Raw genomic sequence first — 27,008 nt, forward strand, 5'->3', positions numbered from 1 at the left:
GGATCTTGTTTATTACCGGTCTCCTGCCCCTCCCTATTCACTAGAACATAGCCAGAGGGCAACAGTCTAGGCCTGTCTGGCTCACCACACATCTAGATGTCCAGAGCAGTGCCAGGCACAAAGTAGGTGCTCAGTGCATGCACAGTGACCTTAGCCAGTGTGGTACCCTGAGGTGGGGGCTGAACAGGAGCCACTGGGGAGGTGGTATTGGCCAGTCCCACCCCACCCCCACCCTCTCTCTCTCGGGATTCCAGGGGTGGGGTAGGGTGGGGGCGCACCTGAAGGGGTATTCGAAGTCAACCTCGATGCTGAGATCACTCTCGGACTTGTTGGCACACTCTACGCTCAGCCGGAGCTTCCCGGTGTAACTGCCGCATGTAGCAAAGGCGAAGATGGCAAAGACCTTGGGCAGCAGGGATGGAGATGGCCATGGTTATCCTGTGTACACGTGGGATAGGGATGCCCTCCTCTGGACAGATCAGGGCCCAGCACAAGCAGCACCAGATGGACCAGTCTCCATCCCCACCCCCACCCCTTAATCAGGGCTCATCGGCTCCAAGGACAAGCTGATTACAGGGGTGTGGCCATCTCTTCCGTCTTTTTCTCAATGTCTCTCTCAGTCTCTACCTCTCCGTGCCCTGACCCCCCCCCTTCTGTTTCAGTCTATTTCTGTGTCTCTCTGTGTATTTCTGCCTGTCTCTTGTTCTCTATGTCTCTAGTTCTCTTGGTATCTGTCTGTTTCTCTTTCTCAGATGTCTCTGTATCTCTGTTTCTCTCTCTGCCTCTGACTTTCTAGCATCAATGTGTGTCTTTTTATGTCTCTTTTTTCTCTATCTCTGTGTAAATGTATGTCTCTCTCTATGTGTCTTTATGTCCTTGGTCTGTTTGTCTCTATCTTCCTGTTCCGTCTCTGACTTGGTCTCGGTATCATGCTCTCTCTGTCTCCCTTGTGGTATCTCTCTCTTTTCAGTTCCTCCTCTTCTCTTTCCTCTGAGTATCTCTTTTTCTCTGTTTCTATCTCTCCCCCATTCCATTTTTCTGCCACTTTCCCTGTGTCTATTTCTCTTTGCATCTCTGTCTCCCTTTTCTTTGTCTCTTTCCGTTTGTCTCCACTTTCTCTCATCTCTGTATCTTTTTTTTTTTCTTGGTATTTCCACCTCTGTCTCCATCATTTCCTGCCTCTCATTCTCTTTCACTGTCCCTGGATTTCTCTGGCTTTGCATCTTTTCTGCAGCAACCAGCTTCAGGCTCCACCTCCCCTGCCCCTCTCTCACCTCAAGGGAGGAGGTAGGACGTCACATTCTTCCACTTTACAACGGGGGTACCCTTGGTCTTACATGACGTCACATCACAGCCCATTGATTCTCTAGCCCCAACCCCTTGGGACTTCACCCTGGAGCCCAATTCTTTTGTCCTCTTCCACTCCCCACCTACTCATCCATTCTGTGCTCACCACCCCTACTCCACCCTTGCTCTTCCAGACCCCATCACCTCCTTCTTTCTCCTCATGGCCCAGTCCACACTCACCCATTGCAGCACCTTCACGAAGCCAAGGGGCTCCTTGACCACTCGGAACTGACCCCCGGCCACCAGCTGAGGAGAGAAACGGTGGGGAGGGGGTGGGGTTGTTGGGCATGGAGAGGGAGGTGAGGGGCAAGGCCACCAGGCAATGACCCTTGGGGATAGGGCATGTGACCTCCAGGAGGGAGTGATGTTCGGAGAGGGAGTGAGAAGGAGAAAGTGACACTTAAGGGAAGGTTTGAGCACAGGGTCTCTGAGAGAAGACCCCTGGGGTTCAGGACTGGTGGGGGGGGCGGTTAGGGGAGATAGTGAGGTAGGTTGCAGAGGGTTGTCAGGGTGAGGAAGATGGGGATGGGGTCAGGACTAACTGGGGAAGGGGAAAAGGTCTGAAACGGTAAAGATGAGTCAGATGGCGAAGAGGATCAGGTGGAGAGAGTGAGGAAGGAGTTGGGGTTCATTATGGTGGGGGATGGGGTCTTGGATGGTGAAGGTGAGTCATAACAGGGAGGGAATCAGGTTGGCTAGGGTGGGGGAGGGGTCTGCAGTGGTAAAGGTGAGTCAGATGGTGGTTGGGGGGTCTGAAGTGATGAAGATGGGGAGGGGTTGGTACTGGTTAGAGAGGGGGTGAGGTTCTGAGGTGGTGAAGAAGAGTGAGATGGCAGAGAGGGTCCCGGCTGATTAAGGGGGGGGAGGGCTGGGACATGGCTTCACTGGATATGTGCTGGGGGAGGGGAGAGTAGGAGCTTTGGAGAGGCAAAATTGGATCGTCCCCCTTGGTCTGTTCTGGGAGAAAGGGTGGTCATTCACTGGGGTACCTTCTCTGGGAGGGGCAGGTGTCAGCTCCCCCCCCCAACCCCCGCCCCAACGCCTTCTGTCGCTCTATTTCCTAGCTTATCTACAGCAACCCCCATCTTCTTCCACTCCTCCTCCCCTCGCCCCTCTCCGCCCCTACCCTAGCCCCAAGACCCCTCTTCCTCTCCTCTCCTCACGGTTGCCAATAAGGAACCCAGCTTCTGGCGGACCCCGCTGCGGCAGAGAGGACGGCCCTCGCTGCGGCAAAGGGCTCACTCCTTTTCTCCACCTCCCCTTTCCTCCCTCGCCTGCCGCAGACCCCAGCCCCAGCTCCGGGACCGGGTGTCTGCTGCCAGGACCCTGGCCACCACCTCTCAGAGTCGCCTGATCAGCTGCATCCGGACGGGGAAGCCGGACAGCGGCGGGCTCTGTCCTCGGTGCTGGAACGCGTACCTGATTCACCACGTCCATGTCTGCCAGCAGCAGCATCAGCAATGCGGGGGGCGGGAGGCGCCTGCTAACAAGGGCGGGCGCGGGGCGCGGCGGGGGCGGCGCGCGATCGTCGGAACAGCCTAGGCGGCCGCGGCTCCGCCCCTCGCGCCCCCGCCCCACTCGTCGCGCGCGCCTGCATACAGCCGGCCGAACCTCAATCTCGCCAGGCGCCATTCCAGTCCTAAGGCTGGGGCCGCGAGAGCGCTCCGGGAAGATCGGTGTCTCTGAAAACACAGCCCAGGGTCTGGGGCGAGGAGGACCGGTCGGTCCTACGGTATGACGTTTTTGCCAGGCCTTTTACTGAGTTTGTTGAATGTGTTCACTCATTTAATCATTACAGCAGCCCTATGTGGTAGGAACTATTAGCCCCATTTTTACGGATGAGGAAAATGAGTCCCCAGAGAGGTGAAGCTATTTGCACAAGGTCGCCCAGCTAGTAATTGGCAGTGCCCAAAGTCCCTGCGATTTAAACATAGTGCAAGGTCTTAAAAACCCCTCCCTCCCCCTCCAACCATCTCCCCTATTAATCTCTTTCCTTTTAGTCATATTTTTGTCTGCTCCTACTCTACCCTTTATATCCTGTTTATTCCTCAGCCCTCTTAATTGGACTATCCCTCTTTCATGCTACTAAAACTAGGCCTACAAGGTCAATGGCGATTGCCATGTTGCAAAATCCAGTGGATAAAATACAACTGCAATTTAAGATGTTCAGCCTCATTTATACTTAAAGAAATGCCTACAAAAACTACTAAGATACTGTTTTTTGTCTTTGAGAGTGGTGAATATAAAAAAAAAGTTTGCTGAAGCTCAATATTGGCAGGTTGGCCAGAAACAGGCATTCCCATAAATTACCAGTGGAAGTTAAGTTGGTATAACCTCTAGAGTGGGCAATTTGGCAAAATCTAGCAAACTAACAAATCCATATATTGTTTGGCTCAGTATTTCTACTTCTAGGAATTTAGCTTACAGGTAGATTCATGCATGTGCTAAAAGGTGTATGTACAAGATGATTCACTGCAGCACTGTTTATAATATGAAAGAATGGACACTCCCTAAGTGCTCAATACTGGTGACCTGTTTAAGTAAACTCTGATACAACCACAAAATGGAGTACTATGTAGCTGTCATTAATAATAATATGGAGATATGGAATGATCACCAAGATAGTTAAAGAAGAAATGTAAGATGCCAAACTGTGTGGGAATAGTGTAGAAAGAAAAGGAAAGAATTATATCATAATTATATAGAGAATAGCTAACATCTTAAATTGTGGCTATTCTATGTCAAGCACTGTTGGGATAGCTTCAATATATCACCCATTCAAATACTTACAGCAACCCTATAAGGCAGGTACTAGTATCATCCTCATTTTACATCTTTATAGCTGAATAAACTAAGGTGTAGAGAAGTGAAGGAATTTTCCTAAACTCACACAACTAGTAAGTAATGGAATCAGGATCTGAACCGGGAAGCCTGGCTCTAGCACCTGTTATTCTTAACCACTGTGCTAAGTTAACAGTAAAGCATCCTATACCTGTATAAAACATCTGATAACACAGGTTGCCTCTAGAGGGAAGGGAAATTTTCCACTTTGTACCCCTTTGTGCCTTTTGAATTTTTAAAAAAATGTTTATTTTTGAGAGAGAGAGTGAGCCGGGGAAGGGCAGAGAGGGTGGGAGATAGGATCCAAACTGGGCTCTGAGCTGACAGTAGAGAGCCCCACTTGGGGCACAAACTCAAGAACCTTGAGATCATGACCTGAGCCAAGATAGGACGTTTAATCGACTGAGCCACCCAGGCGCCCCTGTGCCTTTTGAATTTCGAACCATCTGAATGTGTACCTATCTTTTAAACATCCTCCTCTCACAGTCAAATTCACACAAATATGTAATAGATACATCCCATTTAGTGCCTTTTTTGGGGGAAAGAGCATGGGTTTTGGCATTTAATCGCTTCAATTTGAAGACCACTTTTAATATTTATTCCTGTATGACTTCAGACATGTGAAATAGTTTAAAATGGTACTTATAGTGTTGTTGCACTGATTAAACAAGGTAATCACTGTTATGCACTTAGCCCAGGGCCAAATAAATGGTTCATTCTACTTCCTACACATCTCTGGAATCCACTAATTTCTCACCATCTCCTCTGCCACCTCCCCTGGCTAAGGCAACCATGGTTCCTGCCAATTTTAGCATCTCCAGTCTCTTCCCCCTCCCTTCTGTTTTCAGCACAGCCGTCAGAGCATCCATCTAAAATGCAGTTAACTATGTCACTACCCTGCTCATATCTCTCCCATGGCTCCTCACTGCTTTTAGGAAAACTCCCAGGGTTTAGAGATAGGCATTGAAGGGTCTGCATCGTCTGGCCTCAGGTGGCCTCTTCCACCTTACCCCTCAACAGTCTCCTTTCACTCTCTATGTTCTGCCCATGACTTGTTGTGCCCACAATACCCCAGCCTAACCACTCCAAGCCTTGGTTTCAAGGCCTGGTGCAATCCTATATTCTGAGTCCCAGTCTCCAATTCTGGCTTCCCTCAAATTTCAGTCCTGGCTGGATTGACACAAATTATACAAATGAGGAATTACTGCTCTGAGAGCTGGGATGAAACCCTAGGTCAGATCCTCCCCAGTGGTGGCCCCATCCAGGACCTTTCCCACCACTGCCTCCAATTCCTTTGGAGTAGGGTTGACTACCACCTTGGACAAGCCCTGTGTAATGTCTAGGCCAGCTCAGTTTGGTCTGAGGGAAACCCAGAACAGTGAGTGCCTGGCACAAAGTAAATGTCTGATATAGCTTCACTTAGTTAATGAGACCCCAAAGGGTGGGTAATGACTACAGGCAGGGCAAGAAGCAGAAATAGGAGCTCTGGGATCCGGGTGGGAGGAGAGTGGGATACTCTTAGGTGGTCTCAGGAATACCCGGTGGGCCCTGAGTGGGTTCCCCCAGGGTAGGAGCCTCGCCGTTTGCTGTCATCCATGTCTTCTGTTAGGGACTTAGATTTTCTTTCTCTTAGGCAGAAGGTAGGAAGTGGGAGACAGGGTAATCCTGATTTAGCTTCCCGGAAATTCCTGATGCTGTCAGAGGACCCCTCTGCCTGACATATTACATACCACACTAATTCCAACCTCCTGGCCTTTCTACTGGCAGGACTCCATTCTGAGTATTCTTATCCTTTCCATCCCATCTGTCTGTCCTTCCTCAGTTTGACCTGCCTGACCCCTTGTGGCATCTCTGACTTCCCCCCACTCCTCGTCTAAGCCCCCACACATCCTCTCTCCTCCTTCCTCCATCTCTGTCTGGTCCCCTTCCCCTCCCCCACCACCTCCACTCAGTCTCCAGCTTTTTTTGGCTTCTGTCTCTTCTTCCTCCTCCTCCCTCCTTCCCTGACGCTGAATAATCAGGCCTGGCTGTCCTGGTTTCTGGAAATACTCGTGTGTGGGCAGTGGCTCGGGGCTGAAGCAGGAGATGGATAGCTGGGGGGCCGCTGGATAGCCCCAGGCCCCCAGTGCAAAGACATCAAAATCCAGGGGTGTAGTCCATGCCTGTCTCCCTCTGGGGAAGGGAGAGCAGGAGGTTTATTGAGCAGTGGAGGACAGACGGGAATTCAGAGGGCATGGACACAGGCCATTTCGTCTCCCAGGTCCTCCTCATCTAAGCGAGAGAGGATGGATTCCTCATCACTATAGAGTGAGCTGGTCCCCTGTGCCAGCAGATCACTGGCAGCACTGTCCATCTCGTCCAGTGTCAGGCGACACGCATCTGCAATCTCCTGCTTGGCCAGGGCCACAAAGCGTGGGTCTCGGGCAAAGAGGCCCAGGCCCTCAGAGATGAGCACCTGGGGGCACAGATGGGATCAGAGTTGACAGAGAGCACAACATGGAGCCAAAGCAGTGTGCACAGAGGGGTCAGTGTAGATAGATGATGCATGCATGAAGGTGTGCAGGGTAGTCACTGGGGACGGTCACACACACATCATGCTGAGCAGTCACAGAGCAAGGGGATAGACAGTTACATGCATAACACAGAGACTGAGGGCCTCTGTTCCCTCCTTCCCAAGCTCCCACTTCCTCCCCTTCTCCCCCATCCCTCTTGCCCACAGCCCTGCTGGACTCACAGCCTCCACCAGGCTGTCGGCACTGCCCCTCTTGCCATGGCTGGAGTCTGAGTGGGTTCCAGGCACATGCAGACAGGTGAAGGTGCGCAGTGGACCACTGGATTTGCCGAGGTACCCCTCCCCCGCTGCACCCTCCTCCACCAATAACAGTGGGGCATATAGGAGCCGACCCCGCTGAGGAGGGGTTGCCCAGGAACCCTGGACCAGAATAAACATCAGGGGGATAATTATAGATGGGTGACGTGTGAAAGTTTAGGACTCAGCCCTGTGCCTACATCTTACCACCCCCACCCCTGCAAATACAGCTGGAGTCAAACTGAATGCATATAAATCAGACTTGAGTTTATTTAAGAGCATAGAAGACCTGGGTTTAAATATGAGCTTTGCCACTTACTAGCTGTGTGATCTGGGGTAAACTTCTCTGAGCCTCAGTTTCCTCATCTGTAAACTGGAACTAACCTATGTCACAGGTACAGTGAGGGTTTTGTGAATTCATACATGCCCCATTCCTCAGAAGATGTAGTGTGTTTGATAAATTCAGCCTAGGATGACTCTACCCTTCCAGACCTTAGCACCCTATTCCCCCATCTCACCTGCGCCCTGCTGGGGCCCGAGTTGCGCCCACGATGATAGGTGCCTGGGATGGGTAAATCTTCACAACTGCCCTGGCGCCGCAGACACTGGATAGTGAAGGAAGGCTTCCGACCTGGGGGTAGGGAAAGGCAGAGGGGGCGAAGAAGAATTTCAATGCCACCCCAGCCCTCTGCCTTGCTGGCCCTTGTGGGGCCCCCAGCACCCATGCCCGCTCTCACCTGCAGGTGTGGGGGGCAGCAGACGGCGGCGTGGTGCATTGTGGCCATCCACATATCTCTGGGGTCTGTGAGGTGGCAAAAGGATGGGGCGCAGGGGAGTCCCTGCCTGCTCATCTAGGTAGGAGAGCCTGTGCGGGAAAGAGGGCTGGGGGTGAGCTCAGGCTTGGGAATGGGTGATGGGGTTCCATTAGTTCTGCCCTCCTGCACATGGCTAATGGGCTCATCCTACATGTCATGGCCAGAGTCCTTGGCGGGGACTTCCTCTTCCTCGTTCTGATTCTCTTGCTCTTTGGTTCCCTTGGGCTGAGAACTTTCTTCTTCTGGAATGGTGAAAATGAACCCCCCAGAGCTTCTCCTGGGGAAAGTGAAGCAAGTTAGACAGACCAGATCCACCAGCCCCCCACCCCCCAGTATGTGGCCCTGCACTGCTGGTTCCTTCTTGTTCTGTGCCCCATCCCTACAGTAGGATTTTATTTATTTATTTATTTATTTATTTATTTATTTATTTATTTAACGTTTATTTATTTTTGAGACAGAGAGAGACAGAGCATGAACGGGGGAGGGTCAGAGAGAGGGAGACACAGAATCTGAAACAGGCTCCGGGCTCTGAGCTGTCAGCACAGAGCCTGACGCGGGGCTTGAACTCACTGACTGCGAGATCATGACCTGAGCCAAAGTCGGCTGCTTAACCGACTGAGCCACCCAGGCGCCCCAGTTTTTTTTTTTTTTTAAATTGGGAAAACTCACATACCAGAAAATTAACCTGTCATCATTTTAAAATGAACATGGGCTTTCTTTTAATACATATTTCTCATGGGAAGGACACAACATTTAAAAAAAAAATCAAAGTTGGCCTGTTGAAGAGACACCTTCAACACAAGAACTGGGGGTGTGTTGGGAGAGGTGAGGAGGAGGCTGTCAAAGTGACAGCTAGGTGTGACTTCATTTCATTCTTTCATTATCCCCGTGATATAAGTGCTATTATTATCCCCCTTTTACAGGTGACAAAATTGAGGACCATGGAAGTTCCACATTATGTGCTTCTTTTGTTTGTGTTTGTTTTTGTTTTTTTTTTAAGTAGGCTTTATGCCCAGTGTGAAGTCCAATGTGGGGCTTGAACTCATGACCCTGAGATCAAGACCCTAGCTGAGATCAAGAGTCAGATGCTGAACCATCCAGGCGCCCCTATGTGTTCTTTGTATTAAACCTTTGCATTGCCTTTCTCATATGAATCTCTTCTTATCCTCTATTCCCATCCGAGCCCTTGAGTCCCTTCCATCCTTCCCAAATTTCCATTCAAAGGCCCTCTTGCTCCTGAATTATCTCCATGTATTGGCTAGTCCCTGCCTTCCCTTGCAATATCCCACCAGACCCTTGACCATACCTGTGGCCATGGGATCCAGCCTGGGGCACACTGGACTGTCTGGAATTGGGAGTCCCCCCATCATCGTCACTGGGCCCAAGGGAGAGTGAATCTGGAAGTCTGTCCCCGACAGGCAGAGATACAGAAATCACAGAACTCCGGCGAGATGGGGGCTGGGAGCCCGTTGGGGCCTGTGGAAGTCACAGGATTGAATGTTGCCATTCATGTTATCATATCTAAGTCACTTGGAGTTTATCTCCAATGACCTTACTAGGGGCTGAATCTGGGTCTCACCCTCCAACAGTGGATGGTAGGTATCAAATAATACCTGTTTGCCTGTTTTGGGGGGAGTACTTCTCTGGGGGCCTCCCTTCCCCCAGAGGCAGTGTCAAAGTTACCTAAGGAATTGAAGAACTATTTCTACAATCAAATTCCCAGGGGAGTGAAAACTTGTCCTCACTGTGTATGTTTCTGGATCCTTCTTATCTTCCTCTTCCTCTCCCTCCTGCCCCTCTTCCTCCTCCTCTTCATCTGTGTCACAGGTGAGGGCCTGCCGGATCTCAGGACCCAAGTTCTGTAGGCTCCTTAGACCAGCCTGTGGGGGTGAAAAAATGGGGAAGGAAGGCAGCCCAGGGTCTAAATTTCCCTGTCCATGAGCCTGCTTCCTGTGCAGGAGTGTGGGGTGGGGGAAGGGGTCCCTCAGCCACCACTGACCCTCTGAGACCTGGAGCCTCAGTTTCCTCATCTGTGACATGGGTTCTGTGAGATCAAGAGGGCAGTCATCCTTAGCCACAGTCCTCCACATACTCCCACCCACGCACCCAGGCCCCTCTAAAGACCTGAAGAGCAGAGGAAGTGCTTGAGGGGGCCTCGCTCCCTAGTAGCCCCTTCTCCTTCCTCCGCCTGAATTTGCGGAAATAGTCCTGGATCAGAAATGTGGCGTAGAATTTGCCCACGGTGACCTCTTCCTCTGGGGGCAAGGGAGAAAAGTCAAGGTCACACAGGGGTCTCCCGTTACCCCCCTACCCAGAGCATAGGCTCCCCTTCGCCCCCCTCCATCCAGTGCTAGTTTTGTGATGGTGAGCAATCCTTTGACATTTGGGCGGGCTCAAGGAATTGGGGTGGAGCTAGCTCACCGTCAGCAGGGGGGATGACTTCATCTAGCAGCTTCTGCTTCATCCGCTTCCAGATCTTTTTGATGACAATCCGCAGCTCCTGATTGGCTTGTTCCAGGTTCCCTGCATCGGGAGAGGATGTGGGGCCTGAGCCAATAGGAAGAGCCCTTCACAGCCACTCCCTCCCTGTTGGAAGGGGCTTCACCAGCTTCTACCGCAGTCACACACCGCCCCCATTGAACTGGTGGGAAAACAGGCCTGGAGAAGCCAAAGTCACTCATTTCGAGGTTCAGAGACAGGAGCCAGGCCCATCACTCAATGAGTGATCCCTGCACCCTCCCCAGGGACTCTCCTGCTCTTGTCCTTTCTCCATCCCTCCCATGCACCTTCTGTCTTGATCTTCAAGGATGTCCGAACCAGGGCAAAGAGTGTGGCATTGAATGTCACTGTCCCATCTGAGTTGAGGGGCATGTTCATCGCCACAAGTCTCTACACACACCAGGGACGTAGAACTCACTTTGAGCAAATGCCAGGGATGAAGGCACTGGATGCCCAGGGGCAGAAACCTTTAAGGATAAAGCAAAACACACCCTCCCCACCCAAAGCACACCCCTGCCCACCCTTGCCGTGTGATGGACAGCCCTCTCAGAGGTGGGGGGTGGGTGGGTGCACAGACCTTGCAGGCCACTCGGTGTGGGCACAGCTTCCCAAATCCCAAGGGGGGCTGGATCCGTCTCAGCAGGGCAACCACGTCCAGGTGCTTGATGCGGCCCCTGGGGCAGGTGGGGTGGGTAGGAGGCACCGCTGGATTGGAGATAACCCCTCCAGCCCTTTCTGAAGACTCCACCAGCTTATAAATACCTCCCCCACCAACACCCCAGAGCCAACCCTATCTATGGTAGTTGGGGAAGACAGAGAACAGAAGCAGTGGAAACTTGGGGCATCTATTGACTAGGTAATGGGAGGTACAGGTCAGAGGTTCTGTGTCTGGGGGAATGGGTGGGGCAGTGCACTGTCCCCTGCAATCCCAGTTATGTGGATACATGTCATACTTGGCTCCAGGGTCATATTCAGACCAGATCCTCTTGAATTCATCGAGGTGATGTGGGCCCAGGATGGACCAATCTCTGGTTAGATAATCAAAGTTGTCCATGATGACAGCCACAAAGAGATTTATGATCTGTGGGCCAGCGAATAGTGGGGGTTAGGTGAAGGGCAGAGTAGGGTGTTGGGGGTTGGTGGGATGCTGAGGTAAACTTATGGTTACTGGGTCACGAGTTCCTGGGTTGATCTTGTCAGATCAGCCCTTTCACCTACTCTGAAGATCTGGGCTCCCCACCTCCTCCCCAGACCCTTCAGGGACAGCCCCCATGGCAATGGTGGTGGTTGTGGGGAAACAGTCCTCACCAGGAAGGCACAGAGCATGAAGAAACTGATAAAATAGGCGATGGCAAAATTGCTGCCACAGGTAAACTCCTCACCAGGGCTGATGTCAGACTCAGGGTCACACCGACTCCCAGGAAGGCTGGCAAGCATTATCTCCTGCCATGCCTCACCGGTGGCACACCTGGGGGGTCACACAAGGGGCCATCCTTGAGGGGAGGCTATGAAGTCATGGCAAGTGGCATTGTGGGGGCTGGAGGGGTGAGGAGATGATCCACTTCTTGCCAGGGGCTGTATCTGGCACAGATAGCATTTCAGTATTTTATTTTATTTTTTTAAGTTTTTAAAAAAAATTTATTTTTGAGAGAAAGAGCGAGAGAGATGAAAGAAAGAGAGCAAGTGCACAAAGCAGGGGATGGGCAGAGAGAGAGGAAGAGAACAAATCCCAAGCAGGCTCTGCATTGTTAGCACGGAGCCCAATGTGGGGCTCAAACCCATGAACCATGAGATCATGACCTGAGCTGATGTCAGACACTTAACCGACTGAGACACCCAAGGGCCCCAGGATTTAGATATTTTAGAAGCTGGTGTGGCCAAGATGATGACAGTCATGTTCGTGTTTTACTGATGGGGTACTGAGGCCTAAGAAAAGGATACATCTTACAGCCAGAAAAAGGATGGCTGAGGCTAGATTATTATACAAAATTCTTCAAATCACAGCCAGAAAAGACCTCAGGCAAAATGCAGCCCCATGCTGCCCTGTTATTTCTACACCTCAGGCAGTCCAGGGCCCAGACAAGGGTATGTGAGCACCCAAGGGCATGCTGGGGACCAAGGTGGCAGTGGAGGGGGGTAGATGTCACCTGAACAAAAGTAGCACAGCCTGTGGAAAGGTCTGAAAATTGTTGTTTCGGTTGATTTGTGTGCCATCTTGAAGAGCCACTTTACCAAACATCTGTGGGCACACAGGGCATGTGTCAGAGGGGCGAACCCATGCCCCTACAAGTTGTCACTCATTTCACAACTTCTAATACTCAAAGGATCCTCACAACCCTGATGTGCAGTCACTGCACATCCCATTTCACAGGTGTGTGGACTGACTCAGCATCATCCAGCTTGTATTTCAACCCACCACCCTCATTGTATATGAATTCTTACCCAACACCCCTCAGCAGAAGTGTGCCTGAGGGATGCTACCTAGGGTCCCCACTTGCCTGCATCCCAATGACTGCATAAATAAAGAATATCATCGCGATGAGAAGAGCCACATAGGGCAAGGCCTATAGGGGTGGAGAGGAGGATAGATATTCAGGTCCAGGCAGAGAACTATAAGCCCCAGAATACACTGCTTCCTCAAGTCTGGGCTTGATGAGAGATGTGGCCCATCCCCAAAGTTCCCATGACTACCAGTGTCTCCCAAATGTGGACACGGTACTAAATACAATAGAATAAGGTTAGTGAGGCCAAGGTATGTTGGGAATTGGGAGCCTAGAAAAGAGAGAAAACCGGAAATGGTAAATTGCAGATGGATATGGCACACTGGGAGATGCAGTTCAGGTTGAGAGGTATGAGATGTGGGTGAGGGGTGGTCAAAGGGACGGGAGCTTACCTGGAAGGACTTGATGAATGTCCAGAGCAATGTGCGGATTCCTTCACCTTTACTGAGAAGCTTCACTAGCCGCATGACTCGGAAGAGGCGAAAGAAGGTGATGGAAATGCGAGAACTGTCTTCAGAGCTCTGAGGTTGAGGGTGTGGTGGGTATGATCAGTCTACAGTTTCCCCAGTCACCTCCCTATCTCATTCTTTGGCCCTCCCAGCCCCCAAATCCCTCAGAACTCAGGCCCCAGGGTAGTCAGAGGACATTTCTAAGGACTTTTAAGAAGCAAGGAAGGGCAGGTAGGTGTGGAAAGAAGCATAGAGTCCCTGTTGTGAGGTGGGGGTACCTCGCCAAGGTGGCCACCATTCTGAAGGGAGATACAGCCAAGACAGAGGTGACAGAGGATATGATGAGATCACAGCCCAAATGAACATAGGAGAAATGATGTAGCAGATATAGGGGATAATGGATGGTAGAGTCATTATTCAAGGGATTATGGAGAAGGTTATGTGGCAGTGGGTCAAGATGGTTGTGGGAAAAGTTGGCAGTGAGGGTGGAAGGGAAAGAAGAAGGTACAGGAAATGATGGAAGAGAGACAATGGAGCCAATGGAGGAAATGATGGAGCCAGTGGTTTCATGAGATGATGGAGTTGAGAGAACCGATGGAGGACCCAATGGAGAAGCCAGCGATGAAGATATGGAACAAGCAGCATTGTCAATTGAGGTGATAGAACCATGGAGGAGATGATGGAGCCAATGGTACAGTCATTGGTGATGACAGAGCCGTGAAAGACCCAGTGTCGGAGACAATGGAGTCAGTGGTGGAAATGGAGCCAATGAAGTAGTCAGAAGAGATGGCAGGAGTTGGTGGAGATGATGGAGCCAATGGAAGGGAATGTAGAGGCAATAGAGGAAATAACATAAATAAAAAGAGAGTCATTTTAGGATATGACAGAGCCAGAGGATAGGTTGCAAATGGAATAAGGGAGTTGGTGGAGGGGGACTTTGGCTAAACCTGATAGGGACTCAGGAGATATAGAGCTAGAATGAAGAGCACTGAGTCTTCAGGAGTAGGATGGAGGTGAGTGAGGCACCTACTCATGTGAAAGAAAGACCTGGGGTTGAGGCGGGGGAAGGTTGGTAGGGGAAAGGTGGGTTAGTGGAGAGGCCAGTCCTTACATTGACTTCAGTGACGGCAATGTCCACTACGCTGCCCACCACAATAAGAGCATCAAATGTGTTCCAGGCATCAGCAAAGTAATGCTGTAGGCAGGAAAAAAGTAGAGCCCTGTCTTCTCAGAGCTAGCATAGGGGACCAATAGTGGTAGGGGACATTGGGGAGGCAGGGCCCAGCTTGGACCACATGATAGGCCTGCATATGGACCCCTCTCACACCATGGTCTCAAGAGTCCTTGGTTCCTGTTCCCTGCCACCTCCCCCAAGAGCTCTGCAGTGAGCTCCACCCTAAGGAATTCACCCACTGCAGGAGATTCTAAGGCTCGCAGGAGGCACCTTGGGTTTGAAGGCAATGATTTTGAGCACCATCTCAACAGTGAAAAGGCCAGTGAAGACCATGTTGAGGATGTCCATGGCGTAGTTAAAGGGAGCAGTCTGTTCATAGTGCTGGAGGAGAAAGTCAGGTGTGAGTACAGAGCCTGAGGCAGAGACCTCCCCACCCACAACAAAATGTTTTCTGGCTTGGACTGAGGTGAGTCTGGAGATGAGATAGCATGATGGGTTGGCCAAATCCCTCACACTGTTTCTCAATAAGGATATTGGAAAGCCCAGCTCTTGATCTCCTGGCTTTCCTTGCATCTACTTCTGACTAAGAAAGAAACAGAAGTCTGCTGCTAAGTAGTTTCCATGAAAACTATTTTTGCTTTCCAATAAAAGGCTCAAATGAGGAGAGCCCCGGGTACAACCTTCCCTCATTTTTCCTGCCTTGAATGCAGTTTTGATGTCTAGAGCTGTGGCAGTTATCTTGTGATAATGAAGCAACAATCATGAGAATGAAAGCCAACTTGCTAAGAATGGTGGAGGAGAAAGAGCCTGGATACCTGATGAACCATAATCAAACAGCCCACCTCTACACTTCTTGTTATGTGAGGTAGCTATCATACATTGTTGACTCCACTATGCACATCTTTTCACATTTAGAACCTCTGACACTGGGGTACATTTCACAATCAATGGCAACTTACAATGGCCATCTGCCATTTCCCCTATATTCTTACATCTCTTAAGTCAGGATGCAACTGACAATTATTGGCCTTAGATGTGAAGAAATGTGGCAAATATTTTTATAGCTTAATCTCTGTCAGCTGGGGGTTTTGCACTTGCAGCCTAAAGCATTCCTAATGTTTCCCAGGGGGCTGTGTGGACAGAATAGGGTCCAGTGTCTGGCAGGAGTCAGGGTGGGGGAGATCAGACCTGCATGGCTAGAGCAACGGTGTTGAGCAGGATGAGCAGGAACATGAGATACTCGAAGGCAGCAGAGTTCACAGCTGCCCACACGCGATACTGATGTGGGTTCTTGGGGATGTAGCGGCGGAGTGGCTGGGCCTTGAGGGCATACTCCACACACTGGCGCTGCATATGGGTGCAGGGCATGAGTGAGCTTGGTATCTCAAGGCAAGGAGGTGGGGAGGGGTTGGTGGCCATAGGTCAGGGGTCAGAGGTCACCTGGTTCTTGTCCAGCTCACAGTTTTGGTACTCTTGCTCGCCCTGGGCACGGAAAGTAATGATGACAAAGCCCACAAAGATGTTCATCATGAAGAATGCAATGATGATGATGTAGACAATGAAGAACACTGAGATCTCCACGTGGTAATTATAGATAGGGCCCTTGTCCTCTGCGTTTGCATCGATGGCCTTGTATAATAGACTGGGGAGCCAATGGCGGTAGATGAGGAGATATCCCAGCCCCCTTCCAGACATGCCCCCAGATACCTCATAACAAACACTCCAGAATCTCCTGCTTGGCATCCCAAAGACCCCCAAATCCCATGACCTAACCACCTTAGACCTCCACACATACCCCAAGAGACCCCCACCTGACCTCAAAGACCCCCAATTCCCTGTCTCAGCCCTCCAGAGACCTAGAGATCCCCATACAACCCTCTAGAGAATCCCTACCCTGGTCCTCCAAGACCCCCAAATCCCTTAAGTTACCACATATCCCTAAATATCCTTCTCCAGCCACCAGGAAATCCCCATGCAGCATCCCAGAACTCCTCCACAAGCCCCCAAAGATCTCTAAATCCTGTCCCATAAACTTGGATTCCTTGCTCCATCTCCCCCAAAGATCTTCAACTAGTACCCCTAAAGACTTGTACATCTCTCTGGAAACCCCTGAATCTCCAGCTCCATCTCCTCTGAGACCTCCCCCAGTGTCCCCTCCAGACCTCTACCTAGTCCCCCCCAAAATCCCACACCCAGTCCTCTCTAGACTTCCACCTAGCTCCTCAGAGACCTATACCCAATTCCTGGAGACACCCCTTACCCAGTTCCCAAAGCATCCCCAGCCAACTTCTGGAGGACCCCCAGCCAGTTCTTTGATATGCCCACCAGTCCCCCCAAAACCCTATCCAGTCTCAAGAGACCTTTATCACATCCCAAGGTACCTTCCCACCCATCCCAAGAAGACCCTAGCATAGACTCCTGCCCTGTTCCCTGCCCATTCCTGGGGCCCTGCTCCTCACGCAGGCCAGCCTTCGAAGGTGGAGACAGTGAACAAGGCCATCATGGCTGAAAGGACATTGTCAAAGTTGAAATCGCTGTTGACCCAGAGCCGCTCCCGGACGAGGGGCCGTGATACATCTCCATCAGGGTAGACCAGGAAGGAGCCCCTGTGGATGTTGCAGACAGGCTGGTTGGGTGAGGAGGGGTGGGGATCTGGGGAAAGGGGACTGAGGCGTAGAGCATGGAAGTAACAGGGCAGAGTGGTAGAGTTGGATATCCTGTCCCCCATTTACTGGCTGGGTGACCTTGGGTATTTAACCTCTCTGTGCTTCAGTTTTCCCTATCTATGAATTAAGGATAATACAACATATTTCCTGACTTGTTACAAGGATTAATTAAGTCACTCAATGAGAATAGTGTCTGGCATTGGTACCATATATATTAGCTATCATCACCATTATAATCATCACCACCCCCAAGAAAAAGTAATACTAATAATCAACATTTATCAGCACTAAATATGCCAGGCACTGTGCTTGGCTTTACATGTAGTAACTTTACATTGTAGTACACTCTCCATGTAGTAACTCACTTACTCCTCACCACCACCTTGTGAGATCTGCACTCTTTTTATCCCCATTTTTCAGTTAATTAAAATGGGATTCACCAAGGCTGAGAAATGTACCCATGTCTCATGAGATGAATTTGAACCAGGAATGCCTGACTTCAAAGCCCATGCTTTTAACCACTACCCTCTACAGTAATCTGGAGATGGAAGCCTGGGATTTGGTGGCAGTGATGGTGGGTGGGGGGAGTATTTGGAGATTTCTGGGGAGTCTGGAGTAGAATGTAGGTAACTCTGGAGAATATGGAGAGGGGTTTGGGGGAGGTATTGGGGGGTTTCTTAGGGGTTGGTGAGATATGAGGGCCTCTTCAGCTCTTGGGAAAGTTCTGGGGGTATATCTTGGGGCCTTGGGGAATTCACGGTGTTTGGGGGGCCTTGATAAAACTTGAGGGAGTCTCGGCAGTTCTTAGGAGGAAGCTCTAAGGATTCCAGGGGCCTTGGTGAGATCTAGGGGCCTCTTTGGCTTTTAGTAGGGGTCAAGAGCTCCACAAAAGGCAAGGTTTTGAGCACTCACTTGCATTCTTGGGGGGTGTGTTTGGCTTCATCAGTGCAACTGTAGAATTTCCCCTGTATGGAAGATATTTGTCAGGCAGGTTCACCCTTTACTCCCCACCTTGACCCATGCCTGGGCCTCCTTCCAGTGTTTCCTCCCACCTTGAAGAGCTGCACGCCAATGCAGGCAAACATGAATTGCAGGAGTGTGGTCACAATCATGATATTCCCGATGGTCCGGATAGCCACGAACACACACTGCACCACGTGCTGCAGGCACCCACAAATATGGCTAACAAACACTGCAGGCCACAGCAGCCTGGGGTAGGGATTCTGGGTGTAGATGGGGCTCAGGGACTTGGGCCGGGGACATCTGGTCATGGATCAGAGATGTGTGGTCAGGGACATATGGTCAAGGGGCAGTGCTACGGGCCAGGGACGTGTGGGCACCAACGAGGAATAAGTGTTTACCAGGAAGGGATATGTGGTCACATTTCAGGAACTTGTATCAGAGAAATGTGGCCATTGGTAAGGGATTTATAGTCACTTGTAAGGGACATGGGTGAGGCCACATGATCAGTGGTCAGGGATGTGTGGTTACATATTGGGTCCAGGCTGTGTGGTCATGCACCAGTGCAAACGGTCAGTCTGATTAGAGATCTTGGCCCTTGCAGTGGGGCAGGGCATGGGTCCTGTGGATTTGGGTGGGGCTGGGTTACCTTGAGTCCTTTGGCCCTGTTGATGGCTCGGAGAGGCCTCAGTACTCGGAGGACTCTCAGAATCTTCACCACTGAGATGGCACTGGAGCTGGGGAGGGGTCAGTCCTCAGGCCCTGGCCCAGGCTTAGCTTCCATTCTGGGAGGACTGGAGTGGGCAGGGGGTAGGGAGAGTCACTCACTGGATACCAAAGGAGATGAGGGACACGCTGACCACCAGCAGATCCAACAGGTTGAACCAGCTACGGCAGAAAGAGCCTCGGTGCAGGAAGGCCCCAAACACTGTCATCTGTGGAAGGGTAGAGAGACATCAGGCTAGATTCCAGGTGTGGGGATAGAGAGGGGAGGAGAGTATGGAAACAGGAGAGGTGGGCTGCAGGGGTGGGTGCAGAGTGGATTGGGGCAACTGGGGGTACGACTGGGGGCTTGTTAGTTACCTTTAGTAAAATCTCCACAGTGAAAATGGAGGTGAAAGCATAATCGAAGTACCCTAGAATCTGGCGGGCAAGAGAGAGGCAAAGCCACTGAGTCATAACTGGGGGGAATCCTAGGTGTGTGTGTGTGTGTGTGTGTGTGTGTGTGTGTGTCTGTGTGCACCTTTCTGTAAGTTTTCCTGTCCCTCCCTCCCCCTCTCCTTCCTCTCTCATCATCATCAAGGACTTCGCTATAAGGCAAAAGTCTTGGCCACCAGAAAGACTGGGGTTCAGATTTGGGCAGATTTGGGCTCTTCTACCTCTGCTCATCTATATTGGTGCCATTGGCCTGCTCAACCTCTCTGAGCCCAAGCTTCCTCCTCAGCCAAATACTGATTTCCCTGGTGTTTCCCCAAGTGTGCACAGTAAGGGCTGGCACCTGCAGCAGCTGCCATTATCACTCTTCTCTTTCTGCCCAACTAGGATCTTCTCTGTGTCTCCAGCCTGGCCCCAGCTTGTGCCCAGCAGGACCCCCCTAGGAGTGTCCCCCCCCCAGCCCCCAGCCAAAGGCTCACGTGGTTGCGGAAGGAGTGGGCTCGGATGGGGTCCTCAGCGGCCAGGGATACGCTGCTGAGGATGATGAACACCAGGATAAGATTGGTGAAGATATGATGGTGGATGAGGGTGTGGCAGGCCTTCCTCAGCCTGGGGAGTAGGGAATGAGTTTTGGTCAGAGCCCAGGACCCCAGAGTTGGTTGGGAGAGCCCAAGGGACACAGTTCAGGCTCTGTTGAATCAGGCCATGCACCTGCCAGAGCCCTGGCTGCTTCCTGGCCCTCCACCTGCCCTATCCCCTCCTGCCTTGGCCCCCTACCCACTCCCAGCACTCACGGGTTCGTTTGGCTGAGACAGAAGAAGGCACTGCCCTCAGGGATGGGTACCACCTTCTCCTTGGGTACAACTTCTTGCAGGAGTTCCACATGCCCTGCACCTTCTTCCTCCTCTTCTTCCTCTTCCTCCTCCTCCTCCTCTTCTTCCTCCATGCCTGGCACCAGAAGAAGATCAAAATACAGACAATTAATTGAGAAAATGTATGTAAAGCACCTACAACAGTGCTTGTCATGTGGCAAACTCACTGTTGTGTCTCCAGCACTTAGAACAGTGCCTGGGGCACAGTAGAAGCTGAGGAAATGTGTGTTGAATGAACATCACTATCCTCACAGTCAAAAACACACTATTTTATAATAAAGGCTCTGAGAAGTTCCGCAGTAAAACAAAATGTCTGTTTCTCTTCTTTAATCTCAACATCCCAAATGGTGTTGGCCAAACCCCAAGCCCATTATTTTCAAGATGATTTCAGAAAAGGCTTCTGCTCAGAGAGAGAGGTCTCAGGGGTCAAGAGCTCTGCCCGGGTGTTGTCTCTAAGGTCCCACACCTCCTCCACCTGCCCCTGCCCACTTGCCTGCTCCTTCATTCTTTCTGCCCTCCTCTTCCTCATTCTCCCCACCATGTGCCTGGGGACAGAAATATGGGGGTCACTGATGGTGGGGGAGGCACTATAGGATGGACCCAGGGGAGGCACGGAAGGAACACAATAATGGAGGAATGCACAGGCAGAAGATGGGAGTTAAAGATATACACATATACAGGTATTGATGGTAATGGGAGGTATAGACAATGCCCAGGCTTCTAACTCACCAATACTCCATTTTCCTGTGGGGGATTCCCCTCAGCACTCTTCTCCCTGTGTGAGGAAAGGGGGAGTGATTGCTAAGGTTTGCAGTAGATAGGCAAAGCTTAGGGGGAGTCAATGTAGTCAAAACAGACCTTTCTGAGGTCCCATAGAACCTCCCTGCTTCCGCCCTCATCCTCACAGTCTGTCCTTTTCACAGCAGCCAAAGGGGTCCTGTTAAATCTTAAGTCTGGCACATTCTTCGTCTGATCACACCTCTCCCATGGCTCCCACTCACTTAGAGCAAAAACTGAAGTCCTTGCCATGCCCAGAATGCCCCTAGTATGGCCTTCTTATTCTCCTATTTGAGCTCACCTCCTACCACTCTCCTCCTTGCTCACCCCACTCCAGACTCACTGATTTCCTTGGTGGTTTTTGTGAATGTGCTGAATGTGCACCTCAGGACCTTTGCACTTCCTTTCCTTTTGCCTTGAGCACTCTTTCCCCAGATATTTTCATGGCTCACTCCCTCACTTCACTTGGGTCTCTGTTCAGCGGTCACCTCCACATAGAGGCCTTCCTTGATTACCCTAACCAAAATAGCAATCTTCATTTCTCTCTATTCTTTTATTCCATTTTCTTTGCTTCATTACATATTATTAATATATATTTAATTAACTTATGTTATATATTCATTTGTTTGTGTTTTGTTTGCCTTCCCTAACTTCATGAACATGTTAGCTTCATGAAGGTGAAGACTTTGTCTACCTTGACCCCTCTTGTCTCCTCAGTGTCTAGAATATGGCCTGGCACAAAGTAGGTGCTCAATGAATGCATGTTGAATGAATGGAGACTGGCAGATTGGATCTGGGGATATGGATTGCCAGGGTGGCTGAGGCATCTCTGATGGTGTGGGATGTATGTGTGGGGACCCAGTCAGGGATCCCAGGGAGACACTGTCTTGATGGCAGAGCCAGACATCACCTGCCCTTGTCTTTGGCAGTTCCTGTGTCTCCACTGGCCAGGTTATCCACAGCAATGGCGAGAAACACGTTCAAAAGGATATCTGGGGTGAGTTCAGGCTGCAAAGGTTGAAGAAGCAGCCTGACTGTGGGCCATCAACAACCCCCTATCTTACCCCATGTTCTACCAACATCCAGCCCCCCAAAGCTCCAAGGATACAGTTGCCGCAGATGAAGAGGATGATGAAGTAGACGCAGACCAGCATTCCTGGGAAAAAGGGGCCACCATAGGCCATGATACCATCGTACATGACCACATTCCAATCCTCACCTGTCAGGATCTGAGGGTGGGAGTTCACTGTGAATCTCTTTGGATCCCCCACTGTATGGTTCCCCCCCCCAGACCCACCTATTCCATGTTTTCCAGGCCCCACCTGAAAGACAGTGAGGAGGGCCTGGGGGAAGGTATCGAAGGTGCTTCGCTTGGTGTGGGTCTGATCAAAGTTGAACTTGCCCCCAAACAGCTGCATGCCAAGCAGGGAGAAGATTATGATAAAGAGGAAGAGAAGAAGCAGCAACGATGCGATGGATTTCATTGAATTGAGGAGGGATGCCACCAAATTGCTCAGAGATGCCCAGTGCCTAGAATAGAGATGGAGGGTGGACATGTCCAGTGGTGAGTCAGGGGCAAGGGCAGGATGCCAGCTTGGGATGCACTAGGGGTGGGCTGGGTTAAAATGAACTTTGGAGTTGGGTTGAGGTTAAAATAAGAAGTGAGGGGAAGATTGAGTTTGGGGTTAGGGTTGGTGTTAAGGGTGTAATGACAGATGAAGTTAGGATGGAGGTTATATGGAAGTTCATGAAGTTAGAATTGGGTTCAGGTTGGGACTGGGCCTGGGATTGGGGTTGGGGTTAGGGGTTAAGAGAGTGTTTGGTGTTTTAGATGGCTGAGTTGGGGATAAAGTTGTGTTTGAGAGTTGGATAGAGGAGGGGATAGGGATGAGATAGAGTCTGGGGCTGGAGTTGCAGCTGGAGATAGGTTGCTGGTTAGGAGCTAGGGACATGGAGGTTGTGGTTAGTGATGGGGCTGGGGCTGCAAGTTAGGGATGAGATTGGAGATGGGGCTGGCTTTGGGATTGGGTGTTGGGGCTGTAAATGAGTTTGGTATAATGAGTGGCTGGGGGTTGGAGTTAGAGATGGTGTAAGGTTAGGGATGAGTATGGAGTTGAGTTCAGAGATGGTGCTGGGAATAATGTTTTAGCTGGAGCGGAGGTTGAGGAAGGGGATGGAAATGGAGTAGACACCCTCCCCAATGGACTTTAATTTCCATGAGGCAGGAACTTGTGTCTGCTCTGATTCCTGGGGTTTCCCAGGACCTGGAAGGGTGTCTGGCCCACAGTATGCCCTCAATGGATATTTGCTAAATGAATGGTGATGCAGATAGTCACTGGAACTGGGGGGGGGAGCTGTTGGGGCTGTGCTTGGGGCCCCAGTCCTCTCCCGCCACACACACCTAGTGACCTTAAAGATCCTGAGGAGGCGCACACATCGGAGCACTGAGATGCCCAGGGGCTGCATGGTGCCCACCTCCACCAGGGTGGTCTCCAGGATGCCCCCACAGACCACAAAGCAGTCAAAGCGGTTGAAGAAAGAAGAAACATAAGCAGAGGGGCCAAGACCGTACAACTTGAGAAGCATCTCCACCGTGAACAGACAGAGCAACACTTTGTTGGCATACTCTGTGGGGAGAAGGACAGAGGTGACCGAACTGGCCAATTTCCTTGGAGATGTGCAGGGAGGTAGGGGCCACAGGGCGATCTGAGGTAGCTGGTATCAGGCAAGACACAGGTTGGTGGTAGCACTAGGGTTAGGAATTGGGGTGAATTTATAGGTCAGAGTGGGTGAGGTTTTGAGGGGCTCAGAACTGGGGTGAGGGGCAGAATTGGGGTGGGGGCCTTGGTGAGTCTCCATGAGTTCAGGAAAACTCCAACTCAAAGGTAGCATTGGAGTCTGGGGTTTAGTTGGGACTGAGGCTGGTTTGAGGCTTGCAGTGAGAAGTGTGTTCAGTATTCAGGTTGGGGTTGAGGTGAAAACAAGTAATAGTAAGAGCTAACACTTAATAGCACTCTATGTGGGTCCAGCAATGTTCTAAGCACCTTTCACTTCAACTCACTTAATCCCCCCCAACCACACCATGAAGCAGATAAAATTACTGTCCCCATTAAAAAAAAAAGTTTTATTTATTTATTTTTGAGAAAGAGAGATGGAGAGTGAGCAGGGGAGGGGCAGAGAGAGAGGGAGACAGAATCCCAAGCAGGCTCTGCGCTGTCAGCGCAGAGCCCTATGTGGGGCTCGAAATCATGAACCCTGAGATCATGACCTGGGCCGAAGTCGGATGCTTAACCTACTGAGCCACCCAGGTGCCCCATATTGTCCACATTTTGTAGATGGGGAAACAGAGACATGGAGGGTTTAACCCATCCAGACAGTGTGGAGTTAAGATTCTGGACTCTGGAGCCACCTGCCTGACTCACTTACTAGCTGAGTCCTGGGATTAATCAGTGAACTCCTCACTACCTCAGTGCTCAGTACTCTGTGCCTTAGCATTTAATTCACACAAGGTTTTGGTGAGGAGAAATTGAGTTAATACATGTAAAGTGCTGAGAATGGAGCTTGATGCACACAAGTGCTACATAAGTGTAAGCTACAACGTGGGGTGGGACAAGCTAAGGTTTCTGCATTTATTAGGGCAGGAATGCAATGTCTGGGGGTCTAAGGAACCCTAGAGATCCTGGACTTGGGTTTCTAGGGTGGAGGGAATTGGGGACTGGGGAAGAGGGCTGGCAGTCCGCGAGGGGAGGTACGCACCCTGGATCTGCGTGAGCCATACGGGCTGTCCGTGGTGCTCTGAGGCGATGGTCAGTGTGTTGAGGAAGACGAGCAGCAGCACGGCCCAGTAACAGGCATTGGACTTCACCGCCCGCCGGCAGCGCGCCCGAAGGCTCCGATTGGCTCTGCGGAGGTGGCGGCTGAGGGGAAATGCGAGCCCACTGATGAAATCACCTACCTAAACCAGGCCTGGGGGTGCTCAGTTGGGTAGCCCGGTGGTCATGGGGGACTCGGAGGTGGGGTTTACAAAGTCATGGGGTCCAAGGATCCCAACTCACCAGACCCTGGTTTTCATGATCTTGTTTCTGGAAAAGAGGAGGATGGGAGGTGGGCGTCATAAAGGACCCAGGGGCAGTCAGTGGCTGGGGTTGGAGGTGGGGGGCTGGGATCAAGGTTTGAGGGTAAAGTAAGGACTGGGGTCAGGGTCTAGACGGGGTTCTGGGCTGGGTCAGGGGTTAAGGGCTGCGGGCCCTCACAGGCAGCGTGTACAACCGGCCAGAGCCCCCTCCTCCTCTTCCTCATCGCCTGGGGTCTCTGTCATCGAACCAGTGTCACTGGCTGGGAGGCTGGCTGTGGTCGGGGTGGGAATAGAGGTCAGTCCGTGAAGACCCAAAGGCTCCACACTTGGCTTTCTTCTCTGTCTACCCATCCCGTCCCCCTCCCCAACCTGGATGGACTCTCACCGTGGCTGCTGGTGGAGTGTGTGGAGCGGGTGGAGTGACTGAACCAGCGCAGACGTCCACGTCTCCTAGTGGTTAGCTCTGCCAGTTGTGGCCCTGCAGGGTGGGGAGGACATTTGGGGAGCATGGCCTGAGGCTGGGTTAGGGCCAGGCGTGCGCGTATGGCAGGGGGGCTGTTATTTGGAATCTTTGTTCTGGGTACAGTCTGGGAAGGGTATTGGGGTCTGCGTCTGGGTCTGTATTCTAGGTCAGAACTGGGGGCTGGGCCTGGAGTCGTTGCCGGTTGGGGCTGGGTCTCAGGAGGGTAGCCCACATCTGAGGCATGTGTGGGGCAGGGAATGGGCCAGACTGGGATTGCCTACGGTGGCCAGCCCGGCCCTCTTCAGCCATAGAACCAAAGTTGCCATCAGCTGAGGACTCTTCGATGTCCAGCTCCTCTGCCTGCATGATCCAGTCCAGGTAGCCCCGGAGGTCCTCCTCCAACTGCTGCTTCTCCCGAAGCTTCTGGAAGTCCCCTCGTGCTTTTGCCTTCTCCCTCTCCTTGGAGAACTCTCTGAGGGAGGAAGATAGAAGGCTGGGAGGGGGGACCACCCTGGCTCCCATGCCTTTACCATTCCAGCCTCACCAGCCTCCTTGCTGTTCTTTGAATAGGTCAAGCACATTCTAGCTTTGCAGAAGCAAAGGCTGTTCCCTTTGCTTGGAACACTTTCCTCAGACATCCACATGGCCCATTATCTCATCTGTGTCACATTTCTAGTCAGATAACACCTTCTCAAGGAGGTCTGTCCTGCTTGTCCCTATTTGTAATTGCAAGATTTGCCCATTTCTATTTTTATCCATCCTTTCTTTCCATAGCACAGATTCCATACGAAACACTACATATGTGAGTCGCCTGGCTGACTCAGTTGGTAGAGCACACGAGTGTCAGGGTTGTCAGTTCAAGCCCCATGTTGGGCGTGGAGTCTACTTAAAATAAAAAACAAAAATAAAAATAAACCACTATGGGTGTGCACGCATGGGTGTATACACAATCTACTGTGTATGTTCCTATTCTCTCCACCACAGTGTAATATCCAAGAAGACAGGGATTTTTGTCTTTTATTCCATTCCTAAAATGGTGCTTGCACACAGATGTTCAATGTTGACTGACTGCATGAAGGGGTATTTCAGGGGTTCTGAAAGAGTGCCTAGGAGTGTGCTAGGAACAAAAAAAATGGGAAAGGGACTATTGGCGAAGGTGTCTAAGCTTCTCACCCACTCAGGACACCAAGCACAAGGTTGAGGACGAAGAAGGACCCAAAGATGACGAGACTCACGAAATATAACCAGGGCAGCTCATACCCCATGGCATCCTGCATCTGGGGAGAGAGAGGGCATGCATCTCTCAGGATATGCAGACACTCTCGGAGGAAAGGCAGGTACAGTCTCGCGCTGTGCGCCCGCCATCCACCTCACCCAGTAGAGCACATCTGTCCAGCCTTCCATGGTGACGCACTGGAAGACCGTCAGCATGGCGAAGAAGAAGTTGTCGAAATTGGTGATGCCTCCATTGGGCCCTGCCCAGCGCCCGCGGCACTCGGTCTGGTTCAGTGTGCATGCACGCCCCGAGCCAGAAGACGCACAGGGTGACGGGTCCTCCTCCGCTTCCACGTCTGTGGCGAGATCAGTTCCGATTTTGAAGCACGG

The 27,008-nt window shown here is 51.3% G+C and overlaps 2 protein-coding genes and 1 long non-coding RNA gene across 10 annotated transcripts in view; 1 reads left to right on the forward strand and 2 right to left on the reverse strand.

Moving 5' to 3' along the window:
- SYP (synaptophysin) overlaps positions 1 to 2,863 on the reverse strand; it is a 12,426-nt gene extending 9,563 nt beyond the window's left edge. Inside the window, exons 1-3 of the mRNA XM_040468732.1 lie at positions 2,767 to 2,863; positions 1,528 to 1,593; positions 279 to 403 (exon numbers count right to left, since the gene is read on the reverse strand). Of these exons, the coding sequence (XP_040324666.1) occupies positions 279 to 403; positions 1,528 to 1,593; positions 2,767 to 2,802 (227 nt within the window). The 5' untranslated portion in view covers positions 2,803 to 2,863. The remainder of the gene's footprint in view (positions 1 to 278; positions 404 to 1,527; positions 1,594 to 2,766) is intronic.
- A 3,475-nt stretch (positions 2,864 to 6,338) lies between these two features.
- CACNA1F (calcium voltage-gated channel subunit alpha1 F) overlaps positions 6,339 to 27,008 on the reverse strand; it is a 25,052-nt gene continuing 4,382 nt past the window's right edge. Inside the window, exons 7-48 of one of the 8 annotated variants that reach the window (XM_040468867.1) lie at positions 26,778 to 26,974; positions 26,577 to 26,680; positions 25,685 to 25,875; positions 25,326 to 25,418; positions 25,119 to 25,212; positions 24,921 to 24,947; positions 24,622 to 24,782; positions 23,267 to 23,492; positions 22,188 to 22,395; positions 21,974 to 22,094; positions 21,776 to 21,857; positions 20,818 to 20,863; positions 20,582 to 20,633; positions 20,011 to 20,164; positions 19,696 to 19,825; positions 19,145 to 19,204; positions 18,890 to 18,996; positions 18,711 to 18,798; positions 18,154 to 18,261; positions 18,014 to 18,066; positions 16,895 to 17,041; positions 15,876 to 16,077; positions 15,624 to 15,782; positions 14,706 to 14,816; positions 14,373 to 14,456; positions 13,540 to 13,560; positions 13,205 to 13,333; positions 12,810 to 12,875; positions 12,459 to 12,550; positions 11,620 to 11,779; positions 11,265 to 11,392; positions 10,889 to 10,985; positions 10,599 to 10,701; positions 10,234 to 10,335; positions 9,937 to 10,067; positions 9,558 to 9,692; positions 9,119 to 9,288; positions 7,964 to 8,089; positions 7,735 to 7,862; positions 7,516 to 7,628; positions 6,923 to 7,120; positions 6,339 to 6,643 (exon numbers count right to left, since the gene is read on the reverse strand). In XM_040468867.1, the coding sequence (XP_040324801.1) occupies positions 6,413 to 6,643; positions 6,923 to 7,120; positions 7,516 to 7,628; positions 7,735 to 7,862; positions 7,964 to 8,089; positions 9,119 to 9,288; positions 9,558 to 9,692; positions 9,937 to 10,067; positions 10,234 to 10,335; positions 10,599 to 10,701; positions 10,889 to 10,985; positions 11,265 to 11,392; positions 11,620 to 11,779; positions 12,459 to 12,550; positions 12,810 to 12,875; positions 13,205 to 13,333; positions 13,540 to 13,560; positions 14,373 to 14,456; positions 14,706 to 14,816; positions 15,624 to 15,782; positions 15,876 to 16,077; positions 16,895 to 17,041; positions 18,014 to 18,066; positions 18,154 to 18,261; positions 18,711 to 18,798; positions 18,890 to 18,996; positions 19,145 to 19,204; positions 19,696 to 19,825; positions 20,011 to 20,164; positions 20,582 to 20,633; positions 20,818 to 20,863; positions 21,776 to 21,857; positions 21,974 to 22,094; positions 22,188 to 22,395; positions 23,267 to 23,492; positions 24,622 to 24,782; positions 24,921 to 24,947; positions 25,119 to 25,212; positions 25,326 to 25,418; positions 25,685 to 25,875; positions 26,577 to 26,680; positions 26,778 to 26,974 (5,135 nt within the window). In that variant the 3' untranslated portion in view covers positions 6,339 to 6,412. Of the gene's footprint in view, positions 6,644 to 6,922; positions 7,121 to 7,154; positions 7,382 to 7,515; positions 7,629 to 7,734; positions 7,863 to 7,963; positions 8,090 to 9,118; positions 9,289 to 9,557; positions 9,693 to 9,936; positions 10,068 to 10,233; positions 10,336 to 10,598; positions 10,757 to 10,888; positions 10,986 to 11,264; positions 11,393 to 11,619; positions 11,780 to 12,458; positions 12,551 to 12,809; positions 12,876 to 13,204; positions 13,334 to 13,539; positions 13,561 to 14,372; positions 14,457 to 14,705; positions 14,817 to 15,623; positions 15,783 to 15,875; positions 16,078 to 16,894; positions 17,042 to 18,013; positions 18,067 to 18,153; positions 18,262 to 18,710; positions 18,799 to 18,889; positions 18,997 to 19,144; positions 19,205 to 19,695; positions 19,826 to 20,010; positions 20,165 to 20,581; positions 20,634 to 20,817; positions 20,864 to 21,775; positions 21,858 to 21,973; positions 22,095 to 22,187; positions 22,396 to 23,266; positions 23,493 to 24,621; positions 24,783 to 24,920; positions 24,948 to 25,118; positions 25,213 to 25,325; positions 25,419 to 25,684; positions 25,876 to 26,576; positions 26,681 to 26,777; positions 26,975 to 27,008 lie in introns of those variants that run through there. The other 7 variants (XM_040468869.1, XM_040468868.1, XM_040468870.1 and 4 more) reach the window with 7 other exon arrangements.
- LOC121026064 (uncharacterized) overlaps positions 9,241 to 27,008 on the forward strand; it is an 18,886-nt gene continuing 1,118 nt past the window's right edge. Inside the window, exons 1-2 of the long non-coding RNA XR_005788249.1 lie at positions 9,241 to 9,347; positions 14,248 to 14,253. This is a non-coding gene — a long non-coding RNA (uncharacterized LOC121026064). The remainder of the gene's footprint in view (positions 9,348 to 14,247; positions 14,254 to 27,008) is intronic.

Source organism: Herpailurus yagouaroundi, unplaced genomic scaffold (assembly GCF_014898765.1).
Source record: "Herpailurus yagouaroundi ecotype Mexico unplaced genomic scaffold, PumYag 67793, whole genome shotgun sequence".
Lineage (NCBI taxonomy): Eukaryota > Metazoa > Chordata > Mammalia > Carnivora > Felidae > Herpailurus > Herpailurus yagouaroundi.